The sequence below is a fragment of the Trichechus manatus genome, unplaced genomic scaffold (genome assembly GCF_000243295.1).
Source record: "Trichechus manatus latirostris isolate Lorelei unplaced genomic scaffold, TriManLat1.0 scaffold00092, whole genome shotgun sequence".
NCBI lineage: Eukaryota > Metazoa > Chordata > Mammalia > Sirenia > Trichechidae > Trichechus > Trichechus manatus.
Window position 1 is genome coordinate 3,868,877 of NW_004444028.1, and position 16,636 is coordinate 3,885,512.

The following is a 16,636-nucleotide window of genomic DNA, read 5'->3' on the forward strand; positions in this document are numbered from 1 at the left end:
TCTAGCCAAGAACAGGGCTTGCTTGGTGCTTCCTCGCATTCCGAGCCCACGGCTCTGTTCACAGGAAAACCTGCAGTTGTTTGTTTGTGGGCAGACGGAGGCTTTGGGATTTGGATCGTTTCTCTCTCTCTGTGTTGATGTTAGAATTGCTTTCTTAGTGGATTGTTTCTGTTTAATTGGTGTTCTTTTGCCAGTGTCCTGAAAAAGAGCAGAAAGTTATATAGCCATCTGGCAAGAGAAATTAGACTGTCCCCCTCCAGCCCCTACACACCACACACACACACACACACACACACACACACACACACACACACACGGTGATACAAATACCAGTCTGAGCCTGTCAGTTATTTTCTCTCAAAGGCTGGGGCCAGCCACACGGGATACAGGAAGGAGCTGGAGGAGCACATGTTTTAAGGGAGAGGACAGATTCTGTTCCGTCAGGTCCCTCTGAGAGTGTGTGAGAGCCAGTCAGAGGAGAGAGGAAAAGCCAACAGGAGAGAGGGGGAGAGGGGATCTCTTGCAGGCAGGGGAAGGCGTGACCTGAATGGAGAATGCCAGCCAATTCCAGAGACACACAGGGACCTCAGAACAAAGATAAGGCATCCGTGACAGCACACAGAGGACGAGCTCGCAGACAAGTGAGGCCAGGGGGACGGAGGCCAGGTGGCCGGGAACACCCAAGACAGGAAAATGAGGTGAGTGACAGGGCATGACAAGGCAGGGGCGCCCTTCCAGGGACCAGGTGTCAAGTAGCCTCAGAAGGTCTGCCCTGGTCTCCGGGCAGACTCACCTCTGTGTGGCGTGGGTGGTGGTGAGGGAGTTTCTCATCAACCCCTGGGGCTCTGAGAAGGGAGATCTGGGCTGGGCACCTTCCCTGGGACATGCAACTTGAACCGGGAGACTTCGTGCAAATCCTGCCCCCGTGCTGCTGAGCTCAGATTTCGTTCTGCCAGCAAAGGGTGCTGCTGCTGGCAAACGGGACTCCCCCCTGTTGCCCACAGGGCTGATTTTCAGTTTTCCTTCTCTGCAAAGGGCATTGATTTATCTCTCCCAACACTTTGTGAGTGAGATGTGTGTTTATGTGTTTACTCATTCTGACCGGAAGAGAAACCAGCTTCCCACAGCTCAGCTCTGTGGTTTCTTATACCTTCAGAAGTTTGCCAGTTAAAAACCTCAATTTAGAAAATTAAAGCCTGTCCCCATTTCACAGTTCCTCATAAGTTTCTGCATTTCTCCCTGAAATCAGAGGCAGCTGGTATCCTGAATCAGGATATGAACTGCACCAAATGGCTCTTAAAGGGATACTACAAATGTAAAAAAAAAAAAAATACAAAAAACAAGAAGAGGAGCCTTGGCGTTCTGACACCAGGACTTTAAATTCCAGTTGGTTTCAAGCTCCTCAGTCCTCCTGCTCTCAAGCCTACATTCAGAGTCACTGATTCTTCTTACCAGCCAGTCCTTCTAAGTTTTCCTCGGAGTCCCAAAGCCCAACCACCTAATTCTTTTTAGAATTTCTAAGTGTTAATGTTATTTAAAAAGCAAAAAAAGGAAAAACACTCTACAGATGTGTGAAGTCCCTAAACACCTCTCTCCCCATTAATCTTCTGTTCAGTGGAGAAAGCATTTCTAGTTGTTTCTCTTCTGCAAAGTCAACTAGCAACTTGTCTGGGTATAGCGGAAATGAGGGGCTCCAGACTGTGTTGGGAGCCCTGGTGGCACAGTGGTTAAGAGCTCGGCTACTAACCAAAAGGTTGGCAGTTCGAATCCACCAGCCACTCCTTGGAAATCCTATAGGGCAGTTCTACTCGGTCCTATAAGGTGCTGTGAGCTGGAATCGACTAGATAGCAACGGATTAGACTGTTAACCCTTTGAACTCAGATTACCTGTGGTTCAGGGAGATAATAAGGTCTTTAAGGTTAATTTGATCGTTCTATTCTTGTTAAATCCATTGTCATTTTAATCCTGCTATCCATTTTCGTTGTCCTTTCTCCTAAAGCAGATGGGATTTATTAATGCCCATCTGCTTGCATAAAGATTACAGCCTTGGAAACTGTATGGGACAGTTCTACTCTGCCTATAGGGTCACTATGAGTCAAAATTGACTTGATGGCAATAGGTTTGGTTTATTTATTTATTTATTTTTGGACATGGAGTAATAATCTAACTGACCTTTGCCCACCCGTTCTCCATCTTAATCCCTCCCTACTCCCTCGCCCCAGCCATACCAAACTACAGGTCTGAGTAACAGCTCTGTATCTTTGCATATGCTCATCTTCAACCTGGAACATCCCTCCCCTTTATTTTTCACCTAGCGGTCCCAATTGTTCAAGTCAGTTCTAACATCACCTCCTCTTCCCTGGCCAGCATCTCCAGGGTGAGCATCTCCTCCTTTATGCCATCTCTGTCCTTTGGAATTATGTCTCGTATTGTCATTGTAAAAAGAGGAAGACCCTCAACAAGATGGATTGACACAGTGGCTGCAAGAATGGGTTCAAACACAGCAACGATTGTGAGGATGGTGCAGGACCGGGCTGTGTTTCGTTCTATTGTACTCAGGGTCGCTAGGAGTCAGAACTAGCTCGACAGCACCAAACAACAATCACAAATTGTCATTGTAATATCTACTTGTTTAAACATTCATCTCCCCTTCCAAGCATGATAGCTCCTTGAGGGACAATATCTATGTCTTATTCATCTTGGCATGCCCATCACCTAGCATAATGCTGTTTCCTGTTAGGCACTCGATAAATACTGGGTGAATTGAATTCAGTTGTGGAAAAGCAAAACAATGCTAGAAATGTGCTCCACTCAAAAAGTTTTTAAATGGTCTTGCCTCGCATAGATAGAGCACCTTGGAGTTTGTAAAGCATTTCCACGGGCACTTCTGCAGTTGGTCCTCAGACTTCACATGAAGTAAGGTTAACGGATAAGTGAGAGTAAAAGCAGTTAAGAAAATTGCCCAAAAAGCCACACTGAGGATCTTGAAGAGGTCCAGACTCAAACTTGGGCTTTAAGGCTCCAAGTCCAGGATACTTTTCTACTGTCTTCCACTTGATTGTCAACCAAGTATATTATTCTACACCATTCAATCCAGTGGCATTCAAGCTTGACTGCATGTTAGAATCACCTGTGGTCCTTTAACAATTACCAGGCCTCACCCCAGACCAATTAAATCAGAATCACTTGGGGAGAGGTTCTGGCATTAGCATTTTTTTTAATCTCCACATAAAGCCACAGGCTTGATGAATTATTTTTCACAGAATTAATTGCTTTGGCCAGATGCCTGGGTATTATATAGGCATGAACCCAGCATCGTCTGTGAGCTTCTGTTTCCCCTTCTTCTGTTGAAGCTAATTCGCCGTATGGTATTGGGCATAACAAGTCATCACTTGGGGTCTCATTTCATCATCTGCCAAATAAGGGTGCTATCTAAGAGATCTATACAGTCCCTTTCAGTGCGAATACTCAAACCCTTTGAGTCTTCGTGTGTAGGTTGAAATAAGGAGAGTGAATGGAGAATATAAAAAAGTACTACTCGTTCCACAATCGTAGATATATTTAGGCATTTTTATGTGTTCCTAGTAGTCTGCTCCTACAGAAGAGCTTATCAAATCTCATCTTTATATATTACTTTTGACATTTCAAGTAAATGTAGCTAGACTTTTTTGATTAGCTTGAGGATAGATAGCAGGTGTCAGGAATTGTACAGCAGGTGTCTGGTGCATAAGAAGCCAAAGACATTTAGTAAGTGTGATGGGAAATGAAAGCTGCAATTTACATTCTTCAATTTGCAGCCTAAGAACCAAAGCAAGCAAGCATATGCTCAAGCCCATAATATGCCTGGAGTTATTTGTTTCAAATGTTTAAGGCGGTTTTGACATGCAAATGAAATAGAACAGAAAGCTTCCGCAGCCTTCCTCCCACGCTGACCAGTTGTCTGCCACACAAGGCACCGGACTCTGGGGCTAAGATGGAGCTGTCAGTCACCAGCCCTTGACAGGATCATCCTTAGAAGGCTCAGCGTCTCCTCAATGTGGTCTGGAAAAAGCAGGCATGGAGAAAGTTGACCTTTCAACCTTGCATAATCTAGGTGTCTCTATTGCAGGGAAGTCCGGTTTGGAAGCCAAAGCTCATTCCTAACCCCTGCTTTTCAGGAAGCAGTGCTATGGAGCAATCATCACTAATGTTTGCCTAGGGCTGGACAGTTAACAAAAGGCTTTCCCTTCCTCCTTTACAATGATAGGATCCCTGTGGGAAGTCCTCATTATCACCACTTCATGGATAAGGAAATGGAGGCTTCGGGTGACTTCCCCAAGGTGGGTCAGATAAACAAAGCCAAACCCTGGATCTAGCTCTTCTCACCCAAGACCAGTGGTCTGTCCTCTCAGGCAGAACTGAGCCACAACTCACAGTCTTGTTAACATTGATCCTTTTCCTCACTCGAAATCGGGGCTGCCTGGGCTCTGCAAGGTAGCGGTTCTAGACTCCACTTTCCTACTGATTCCCTGGAGAATGTGGACCTATGCTTTGCCTTCTCTCTGCCTGTGAGGCCCTCCCTCCACAGATCAATTTAAAAAAATATATTGATGCTGGCTATTGGATTAAAACATTTTGTTTTCTTAATAACATCTCATATGTTGCTATTGGAGGGGCCTTGGAAAAAAATTTAAATATTATCCTCTTTCTATGGAAAAAAATAATACACAGTTCTTCGAGACAACTTTGAACATTTCATATACACAAAAATAAAAACACTCATAATCCCACTTCCAGTGATAACCACCATTAATGGCTTGATGTATATCATTCTAGACCATTTGGAATCCCTGGTGATGCAATGGTTAAGCACTCAGCTGCTAACCAAACAGTTGGTTCAAACCCACCCAGCAGCTCCACGGGAGAAAGACATGGAGATCTGCTTCCTTAAAGGTTAAATTACACCCAAGAAAACCCTATGGGAGAAAACGAAGAACAGAATTTCAAATTCTCATGGAATCCAGAATTTATGGAGCCATGGAGGCTGGATGAACCTCTGAAACAATTTTCCTGAGATAATCTTTAAACCTTAAGCCAAAAATATCTCCTGAAGTCTTCTTAAAACCAAATAATAGTTTAAGCTTAGCTAGTAAAGGATGTCTGCCTTGAGCATTGTGCTTTTTTAAAGATCTATCTATATGGGACCAAATTGACAACAGCAACTCGAGAGATTAGATGGGAACCTTAGGGGGCAGTGCATTTATGTTAACGGGGGAGGAACAATTCGGAAAAGGAGGGTTAGATGGTTGCACAACTTGAAGAATGTGATCAATGTCGCTGAATTGTACATGTAGAAATTGTCGAGTTGGTGTCTGTTCTGATGTATATATTCTCAACAACAACACAAAATAAAATAAATTATTAAAAAGAACATTCCAAGGCAGTGGGAAGAGCTTTGGTTTTAGGGTGTGGGCTCTAGGGTGATGTGGGTTCTCTCAGCCTTCGTTTCCCCATCCGTTAAGTGGGGATCCTCATTCCTACCTATCTTGCCTCAGCAAGTTGTTAAACCCAGTTGCTGTGGAGCTGACTCATGGCAACCCCGTGTGTGTAGGATAGAACCACACACCATAGGGTTTTCAAGGCTGTAACCTTTCAGATCACCAGGCCTTTCTTCTGAGGCACCTCTGGATGGGTTCGAACAGCCATCCTTTGGGATAGTAGTTGAGTGCTTAACCATTTGCCCCACCCAGGTACTCCACAGCAAGTTGTTAAGAAGGCAGAATTCTTGTCTATTTTGTTCATTGCTGTATCTCTAGCACCTACTCAGTGCCTGGCACAAAATAGATGCTAAATATTTGGTGACTATATGGCGTGATTCCACTTTGAAACTATAAACCTGTGTGATTGCACATGTGAGGCTCTGATCACTGTGGTTTGAGATAATATTTTATATTTTTTGGCATACTGCGATCTCCCTTATTTACACCTTAAACTCGCTATTAAACTGATGCACTGAGCCAGTAATTGCACTTCTAGATATTATTCCCACAGATAAGGTCACGCAGGTGCAAAAGGACTTGGGGATAAGGTTATTCATTACAACTTGCTTGGGAAAGGCAAGATTGGAAACCACCTAAATGCCCATCAATACAGGATTTGGTTAAATGAACTGGGGTGCATGTACATGACGAAATTGAAAAGAATGAGCAGCAGTTTATGTACTGATGTGGAAAGATCTACAAATTAGATAATGTCATTAAACCAGAAAAGCAAGGAGCATAACAATGCGGACAGAATGTCACCAATTGTAGAAAAGAAAGAAAAGGTGAAAGACATAAGCGACGTGCTTGTTTATGAAAAAATACATCTGTAAAAGTAAATTAAAAATTAATCGTATTGGAGAGTGGAACTCGGTGGCTGGGAAACGGTTGTGGGAAGGAGACCTTTTAGCGCATTTCTACTTCTTCCTTTGTAACGTTGAACCACATGAGGGTATCACCAATACAAAAATTAACAAGAAAGAAAATGAGTTCATTTGGTACTTGATATAAGAAAAAAAACAAAAGAAACCCACGGGGCAGCTCTACTGTGCCACGTGAGGTCACTATGAATCAGAACCAACTCAATGGCACCCAACAACGACAAAATTTACTTTATATGGATTATATTAGGAGCAGGCAGTGTTTCATTCTGTTGCATATAGGGTTGCTCTGAGTCAGTACCGACTCGACAGCACCTAACAACAACAGGTGGATAACCTATATATGTAGTTATCTTGCTGTGTTTACATGCTCAAAAATTTATGTACATATGAATGCGTACAGACGTACACACACACACAAACACACACATGCACATGGAATCACTGGGTAGCGCAAAGGATGTGTACTCAACTGCTAACCTGAAGCTTGACGGTTCAAACCCATCCAGTGAAGCTGAAGAAGGAAGGGCCAGTGATCTCCTGTAGGGTGACAGCCAAGAAAACCCTATGGGGCAGTTCTACTCTGTAACACATGGGGTCGCCATGAGTCAGAACTGACTCAACAGCGATGGATTTGGTTTTTGGTTTGTATAAACACATGTACGTGCATCTGTACACACACAGACAGAGAGGAGGTTAACAACTTCTTGACTAGCAAAGATACAGCTATCAATCTGGAAATGCTGTTACCGTTTCCTATAGCATTGACTTTTTAGGCTAAGACTCTGGCCCTACTTTTTATTCATTCATTCATCATTTATTACATATCAGGCTCTAGACTAGGTCTGGAGTCCCTGAGTGGCACAGACAGTTAAGCAATCCGCTACTAATTGAAAGGTTGGTGGTTCAGAACACCCCGAGAGGCCTCAGAAGAAAGGCTTGCTTCCAAAAGGTCACAGCCTTGAAACTCTATGGAATGCAGCTCTTCTGTGTAACACTTGAGGTTGGCATTAGTAGGAATCGACTCCACAGCAACTGGTTATACTAGGTCCTTTACAAACACATCTGTAATGCTCATATGAACCCTGTAATTTAGGGATTATAATCTCCATTTTACATAGGAGGACACGGGTGCTCAGAGGGACTAGTCATCCAAGGTTCCACAGCCAGTAAGTGGAAGAAGTACACCTAACTTCAAAGGCTGTGCCTAGAGCAGGGCAGTGTGATACCCCCTCTAACAGAGGCAGGGAGCAGTGGAGTGGAGGGGTACTTCATAGGCTGGTGGATGGTGGAACAGAAATAAGACGTCAGCAGGTGAGGAATGGGCAGAGTGTGTGCAATGAGACATAGGCTTGGAAGGGCATGGCAGGCTCCCAGAATGACAGGAGGCTGCTATGACTGGCCTTGAGATGAGGCTGGATCAGCAGATCAGCACCAGGTCAAAAAGGGCCTCTCTGGCCATGCAGGGGGAGCCCTAGGGGCGCAGTGGTTAAGAGCTACGGCTGCTAACCAAAAGGTCGTTAGTTCCAATTCACAAGATGTTCCTTGGAAACCCTATGGGGCAGTTCTACTCCATCCTATAGGGTCACTATAAGTTGGAACCGACTCAATGGCAACAGCTTGGTTTGTTTGTTTTGGCCGTGCAGGAAGCAGATAGATGCTTTTTCCTGCAGGCACAGTGGAGTAGCATGGTCACATCTGTGTTTTAGGAAATCGACTTTGATGAAAGGTTGTTGAGTGGTATAAAGTAAGGGATGCAGGCAAGGAGACCAGTTACCATCCTATAGCAATAGACCACATGAGAAAGTTTAAGCTGAGAACTTAACTGGACAGGAGTATATGGATTTCCAAAACATAGGAAGCTGAATAAACAGGACTTGGTGACCATTGAATAGCATGGAAGAGGAAAGAAGAATGATAACATTTCAGGCTGAAAGAACTGGTAGATGGTCATACCATTAATCGAAATCAGAAACGAGAGAACGATCTTGGAGGGGAGTTGGGGATGTTGAAGTTCAAGGTCCCCGGGTCTTGCAGGAGGAGTGATCTGTTAGATGCCTGGCGTGCATACTGAGCATTCAAGTTTTGACCCACCTCAATCCCTCCAGGAGCCCTTGTGGTGCAGCGGTTAAGAGTTTGACTGCTAAACAAAAGGTTGGCAGTTCAAACCTACCAGCAGCTCCTTAGAAACCCTGTGGGGCAGTTCTACTCTGTCCTGTAGGATCACTACGGTTTTTTTGTTTTTGGTTTCGGTCACTCTACCTCATTATTGCATCAGCCACACTTGGCATGTTCTGTAAGTTTTATTGAGTTTTCCTTGGCCCTTATGCAACTCGTTTAATAGTCCATGTTTTCTGATTCCTAAGTTGCAGGTCTTTGACCCTTTTATTAGAACAGTTAGCAAGAGGGGGTAAAAAAAACTTGTTTTGCTCATTCTTTCTTTATTCGAGGTTTTGTGTACATTGATTTTGTGATAAAATACCTCATTCAACATTCTAAATCTGTTTAAAGTACTGAGGATTCCATCACTGAGTATGATATATCTCATCCCAATATTAAAAAACAGTTGGTGATCCCATGTGAGTAAGAGTAGAACTGTGCTCCTTAGAGTTTTCAAAGGCTGGTGTTTCAGAAGTAGATTGCCAGGTCTTTCTTCTGAGGCTCCTCTGGGTGGACTTAAACCTCCAACCTTTTGGTTAGTAGCTAGCGTGTTAACCGTTTGCACCACCCAGAGACTCCTACCCCAGTTTTACCAGGTTTTTATTACTTACTTTCTCAAAAAATGAATCAAGCATTTATGATTTTTAACATGAAGCTGAACTGAAGAAATAATATCAACTTTTACCTAATCATGAAACTTATATTTTCCACAGTAAAAGGAGATGTATGAGAATCTCAAATGTGGTATTTTTGGGAAAAGTTTAATACTATTATCAAATCTTCAAAAGAGTAAAACTAGAAGAAAACTTAGGAATCGTCTAGTTACCATCTTCCTTGTATTGCGGGATGGGCAAGCAAGGCCCAGAAGGGGGAAGTAATCACAGCAGGTCAGTGGTGGAAGTATGCTAAGGACTTGATCTCCCGGCTGCTGATGTAAGCAGACCCACCTTCATATCTTTCAGGTGGCTCCTTCTTTATCATGCTCTGTGCTTCTCCCTGTTGAAGGCTTCAGCCCACACCGTGGAGCTAAATGATATGTTTGGCCATATCCAGTCGCCGGGCTATCCAGACTCCTATCCGAGTGATTCGGAAGTGACGTGGAATATCACCGTTCCAGAGGGATTTCGGATCAAGCTTTACTTTATGCACTTCGACCTGGAATCCTCCTATCTTTGTGAATATGACTATGTGAAGGTAAGAACCCTCATGCTCCCCAGATGGACCTGGCTCTCTACTGGGAGTTAGAGAAGCCTGGAAGAATTAGATGCTGTCCTCCCGAGGTGGCAGTCTAAGAGTGGAGACACACAACGTCACACCCTGAGGAATGAAGGTTGCGGAAGGTGCAAGATGAGTGGGTAGAACTAGAAAAGACCACAGAGTAAACTGAGGCTGGCGGGTGTGACTCAACCAAACACAACCTCTCCTTTTTCTTTCAGTCCTTAAAGCCTTTAGTGTTTCCATTGCCTCTGCTCAAAGGTCCTCTTTAACCTAATGTCTTAGTCATCTAGTGCTGCTGTAACAGAAATACCACAAGTGGATGGCTTTAACAAAGAGAAAATTTATTTCTTCACAGTAAAGTAGTCTAAAAGTCCAAATTCAGGGTGTCGTCTCCAGGGGAAGGCTTTCTCTCTCTGTCGGCCTTCTCATCAATCTTCCCCTGGACTAGGAGCTTCTCTGCACAGGGAAGCTGGTCCAAAGGACGCTCTCTGCTCTTGGCATTGCTTTCTTGCTGGTCTGAGGTCCCTCTGTCTCTCTGCTCACTTCTGTCTTTTATCTCAAGAGATTGCCTCAGGACACAATCCAATCTTGTAGATGGAGTCCTGCCTCACTAACATAACTGCTATTCATCCTCCCTCATTAACATCACAGAGGTAGGATTTACAACATATAGTAAAATAACACAATATTGGGAATCATGGCCCACCCAAACGGATATACACATTTTTGGGGGGACATAATTCAATCCGCGACACCCAACAAGCTGAAAAGGGCAGAGACCCCAGAGTAAGCAGTATCAGACAGAAATATAGCCATAATTATGTCCAAATCTGAAGTATTCGAGAGCACTGCCTAGTCCCACCAATGATGAACAATCCAGTGTTTGGCGAGGTAAGGTACGCGCTGGGAGACAGCAGGAGGCGACTTTGGTTGGGGTAAGATTCTGAAGGACCTTGGTTGTCATGCTAAGGAGTTTGGATTTTATCAGCAAACGGCATGGACAGGGGTGGGAGGTCACTCTCAGAAGTGAATGTAAAAAATATATGGGGGCAGAACCATACGTATGGATTTTAGCAAGACCCTACAAAAAATGCCATGGATGGGAAGTTGTTCTCTTTACAAAAAATGGGGCTGAGAAAGGTCATAGTATTTCTGAGAAATCAGGTTTAAGGTTGTATCTCATTCAAGAAATGTGGAGACCTAAGAAATTACTTTCTGAGCTCTCTATGGCTTCATGGAAGGGGTTCTCCTAAAGAAATTCTAGAGTAGGTTTTGTGTATTTTTAGTGTAATTATAGTCTCATTTTTCCACATTCAACAAGAGTTAACTTTGTATTACCCAGACTATTTGATCAGCACCAAAGCAGTGAGTTTACAAGGTTCTTTTACCTAATAATCTAATTCAACCTGTAAAACAATCCTGTGAGACAGGTACTGTTATCCCACTTCACAGGCAAAGAAACGAACTCGGAAGGTTTGGCAACTCACCCAAGGCTGTACAGCTTGTAAGTGATGGACCAAGGTCCCCAACTCCTGTCTTGACTTTGAATCCCCTGCTCTTTTGGGCACACCCAACACTCACAAGCTATGCTGCGCTGAGGCGCATGATACCACAGGCCTCGAAGGAGCCACAGCAGGGGGGAAAGCAGGCCCGGAAGTGGGGCTCTGGACCCCTACCCCGTCTAACCTCATTTTATAGTGTCTATGTTGGGTCCTCATGAAATATCTCATTTACTACAAGGTTCCTGGGGCTAAAAACTTTCCAAAGCGAGGGCTTGTGACAGGATTTCTCAACCTCTGCCCTATTGACATTTTGAGCCAGATATTTCTCTGCTGAGGAGAGCTGTCTTGAGCATTGTCTGATGTTTAGCTGTAAACGTGGATTCTACCTACTAGATGCCAGTAGCAGCTCCTCCCCACCCCCAGTTATGACAACCAAAAGTGTCTCCAGGCACGGCCAAATGTTCCCAGAGGAGCAAAATTGCCCCATTTGAAAACTACTGCTCTCTGGGAGTCAGCCCTTATGGAATGCCCTGTGTGGGACTGCGGGAATTCAAGGATGCCGAAGACCTGGTTCCTGATAAAGAGAGATAAGCTACACAAATAGTCATCCCAAACGATGGAAGAGGGTAAGGTCTGACCGCTAAAGAAGAAAAAGAGGTGAGACTGGTTTCTCTAAGAGGTGATGTCGTTGGTAATCTTGACTGACATACGGGTTTTATAAATGCTTTAAAAATGAAGCCAACTTCTCAGGGATGACAAGGATCAACCCGAGGATATCCAGAGACCCTAAAGTGTCCATCATCCTAAACTGAACTTTCTGACACTAAGGTCAGTTATACCTTCCAAGATATAATCTACCCTCTGTGGGAGCCAACATTCAGGATAAAATTATAAATGTGGGTCACTAGGTTAAGCAAAACCCCCCAGCCTATTCCCCACCTAATGCCAGTCTTCAAACCATGTTATTCTTGAACATTTTAGTTGAAGAATCAGGTGACAAAATAAACATTGTTTTAATGTGACAGTGAGTCCTAGGGATTTGGGCAAGCTAGGTGTGAACTTCTTAACCAATCTTTTCTCTAGTTTCAAACTCATCAACCATCCAGAAATTTTGACAATGAAAACATTTGCTTTTTATTAGTAGCTGAGCCCTCAGACCACAGAAATCACAGAATTTTCTGTAACAATGACTTCTTCCCATTATTCCCTGTCTCTCCACTCCAAAAACTGACTCTTTGTATTTATTGGGTAATAATTTTTCACAAGTTTTCTTCTTGTTCAGATGCCAAGGTTAACCTTGTTAGGACTCCTTTATCAAGACGATAAACACACAACAGAAGATTTAAGTCAAACCTTTGCCCCAAATAAACTGAGTCTCCTGGCAAGGCAGATTAAGAAGCTGACATCAGCTGCATTTTATAGTGGAAAAGAAAGAAATAAATAACAAGGTACTTTTCAAGGGCAGCAATTGTATCAGTGGTAAAGTCCCCTTCTGAGACTGAATTAAAGACTCTTGAATACATTTCTACCCAAAGCTTGGCCTTTCTGACTGGAGAATATTTTGGAAATTGATTAATGGTTTCTATTTGGGGTGGTGGATAGAATAAGCAACATCACGATAAACAGAAAATATTGAAGTTGTCAAGGATTTCATTTTACTTAGATCCGCAATCAATGCCCATGGAAGCAGCAGTCAAGAAATTAAACAACATGTTGCCCTGGGCAAATCCACTGCAAAAGACCTCTTTAAAGTGTTAAAAAGCAAAGACGTCACCTTGAGGGCTAAGCTGCACCTGACCCAAGCCATGGTATTTTCCATCACTTCACATGCATGCGAAAGCTGGACAATGAATGAGGAAGACAGTGGAAGAATTGATACATATGAACTGTGGTGTTGGCAAAGAATATTGAAATATAGCATGGAATGCTAGAAGACCAAACAAATATGTCTTGGAAGAAGTCAGCCAGAATGCTTCTTAGAAGCAAGGATAGCAAGACTTTGCCTCACATACTTTGGGCATGTTAACAGCAGTGATCATTCCCTGGAGAAGGACATCATGCTTGGTAAAGTAGAAGGTCAATGAAAAAGAGGAAGACTTTCAACGAGATGGATTGACGCAGAGGGCTGCAACAATGGGCTCAAACATAGCAAAGGTTGTGAAGTTGGTGTATGACCAGGCAGAGTTTTGTTCTGTTGTACATAGGGTCGCTCTGAGTCAGAACAAACTCGACGGCACCTAAGAACAACAACAACATCCAGGGTGGTGAGACATTGAGACATCTTCCTGAAACCCCAAGGAGATGGACCTAGGTCCTCTGGAAGGGGCAGCCTGGTCCTGGGTTCTTGCCTGCCATTCAGGAAATGCTCGCTCTGGTTCTGGATCTTCCGCTAACTCACCAGATGATCTGGAGTAAGAAACTTCCCCTTTCTGGACCTAAATTGGGGCATCTATAAAATAAACTAAAAAAAAACAAAATAAAAACCTGTTGCCCTCAGCGACCCTACAGGAGGGACAGAGTAGAACTGCCCCCATAGGTTTTCCAAGGAGCTGCTGGTGGATTTGAACTGGTGACTTTTTAGTTAGCTGCCTGGCTCTTAACTACTGCACCACCAGGGCTCTATCTGTAAAATAGGGATGAGAAAATCTTACAGGGCCTCTCTTCTCAAAAACTAGAAGCCCTTTAGCAGACCAAGTGATTTCTGGGCACAGCAAAGAAGCAGTTCGCTTGAGGCAACTTGGACTGAGCTGTTGCCTGAGGTACCTACTGCACTTGCCTCTCTGATTCAGACACGTTTTTCCAATTCCTTTGGAAGAGGGGTTAACGCTGGATGGTAGGGGGTCAGGGGAGGGGTGGTGAAGATGTATGTCTAGATTTGTAATTGCACAGCTTGCTAATTTTCAGAATGCCATCCTGGCATGGGACTTCACCTCCCTGAAGAGGTTTCAGCAGCCGTAGGGCACGAGCAGACCTCCCTCTGCTGAACGCTGCACCCTCAAAGGCTGACACATTGTGCTCACGTGGAGATGCCAGGGCCCTGCGCCCTTGCCCACACTTGCCCAGCAGAGGTTCCCTCTGAAAATCACAGACAAATCACATAATGTCAGGGCTGCAGGGGTCCTCTGGAGACTCACCTACTCCCGTGCTGTTTTTTTTTCCAAATATTTTCTCCCAGGTGACCCTTTTCTTCTTCTAACAAATCTTTGAGTAGGCTCAAAATGGAAAACAGATAAAAGTGGAGCTGCTCAGGTAGGAAGAGGCCCTGAAGCTCAGTCTGCTGGTTCACGCTTGGGGTTTCCCCTACAGCACCTCTGAGGAACTACGACTTGAATATTGCTGCTATAGTCAGGCGGGGTGGATATGAGTTGGAATCGACTCGAAGGCAAATGGATTTGGTTTGGGTAGTCAAGCAGGAATGGTCACTTTTGGAGCCCTGGTGGTGCAGTGGTTAACCAAAAGGTTGGCAGTTGAAATCCACCAGCTGCTTCTTGGAAACCCTGTGGGGCAGTTCTGCTCTGTCCTATAAGGTCTATATGAACTGGAATCAGCTTGACAGCAACGGGTTTGGTTTGGGTTTTTTAGTCAAGTTCCACTGGACAGAAGAGAAGACTAAAGCTCAGGATCATGGACAGGACGGGCACTCAGACCTCTAACTCGCAAACCCAGAGGCTTCTCACATACAGTTGAAATCTGTTCACTATTTCTAATTGTGACCCTCCCTGCCCTTCCACCCTTCCCCAGATGATGTGCTTTCTCTGGCTATAAATTAGAGAGACGCTCTTCCTTTGCCATCTGAGCAGAACCACTAGTGTGCCATGTGATCCTGGGAAAGTTAACACCCGCTCCAAAATTCTGTTTTCCCATCTGTTCAATGACAGGGTGAGGTGAGATGATCCCTAAATTCCCTTAAATCCCAGAATTCTAATCTCAATCCTCCTTGCCAGAACTTTCCCAATGACCCCACCAAACCTTCGTTATCCTAAGCAGGATAATACCAGAAAATGGTAATAACATGTTACAATAGCCCCTTCTCAAAGTTCCACAGCCATAAGCACTCCAGTAAGAGTATGCAGTCTTCTGGGGGTGCCTTGGGGGCAGGTCATTTGAAGTGAACTTGCAAACATATCATGTCACCACTGTCCTTTTCCAAGCAACTTTAAATAACACTGGTTGCCCTTTGGCAGAATAACACCCCCTGTTTTGAAGGTCTTCCACTCTGTGACTAAATTCTTCTGGCAAACCTATTAAAAAAAAAAGTTGCCGTTGAGTTGGTTCCAACTCATGGCAACCCCGTGTGTGTCAGAGTAGAACTGTGCTCCATATGGATTTCAGTGGCTGATATTTCAGAAGTAGATCACCAGTTTTTTTCCAAGGTGCTTCTGGGTGGACTCGAATCCCCAACCTTTCAGTTAGCAGCCAAGCATGTTAACAGCTTGCAGAGTCCAGCTCGCAGGAACACTTTCTGGCCCAGCCAAGGCCCACAAACCACTCTTCCCATCCAGGTCCGTCACGGTGATGGTGATGGAAGAGCCGACACTGCACATTAATCCTGAAGAAGAGCAGGACCCCAAGGCTCTAGTACAGATGCTCAAATTTTACTAAAATTCCTCTCCAGTCTGATTTCCTGCAGTCCATGGTCTTCCGGGCATGTGCACATCTACAGGGCAGCATCTGCTTCTTTGGAATGTGGCTGCAATGTGTGGATTCCTGCAGTGCACACATGAGGCATATGGATCATGGCTTGTTAAAGCTGCAGACAGCCTCGTGCAGAGGACAAATGCATGGACTGGGAATCAGGAGGCTTGGATTCTGGTTTTCATTCTTCACTAACTCACAGTAACCTCCAGCAGGTAACTGCTTCTGGAGAGGCCTCTGTTTCCTCCTCTGTCAACTACAGGGGGTTGAATCAGATGGTCTCTAATGCCCACCTAGCCCTGATATTCTATGAATCTAAGACCTTAGAAATCATCACCCAGCTCCATGACCATCATGTCTAAAGGCCAAGGAAAATCAACTTATTGGCCAAGGTCACATTGGGATCAGAGTTTACATCTCAAGACTCTCAGTCCAGTATCCTTTAAAATAAAGTAAACTACAGTGGGGCACCATCTTGTAAATGCTTAGATTTTTAAGTTGCAAGGTAAGGCAAAAATTGGCTATAATCAAACTTACTCTTGAAAATCACTGAAATACAGTAGAGTACCGTTTGAAGTGTTAAAAATCAAAAATGTCACCTTGAAGACTAAGGTGCACCTGACCCAAGCCATCGTGTTTCCAATCACCTCATATGCATGCAAAAGCTGGACGATGAATAAGGAACACCGAAGAACTGACGTCTTTGAATCGTGGTGTTGG

General features: G+C 44.2%; 1 protein-coding gene across 2 annotated transcripts in view; it reads left to right on the forward strand.

The window, feature by feature from the left end:
- Positions 1–308: 308 nt before the first annotated feature.
- MASP1 (MBL associated serine protease 1) overlaps positions 309–16,636 on the forward strand; it is a 58,529-nt gene continuing 42,201 nt past the window's right edge. Inside the window, exons 1-2 of one of the 2 annotated variants that reach the window (XM_004382242.1) lie at positions 309–698; positions 9,524–9,755. In XM_004382242.1, coding sequence (XP_004382299.1) covers positions 694–698; positions 9,524–9,755 — 237 coding nt within the window. In that variant the 5' untranslated portion in view covers positions 309–693. The remainder of the gene's footprint in view (positions 699–9,523; positions 9,756–16,636) is intronic. The other variant, XM_012557258.1, reaches the window with a different exon arrangement.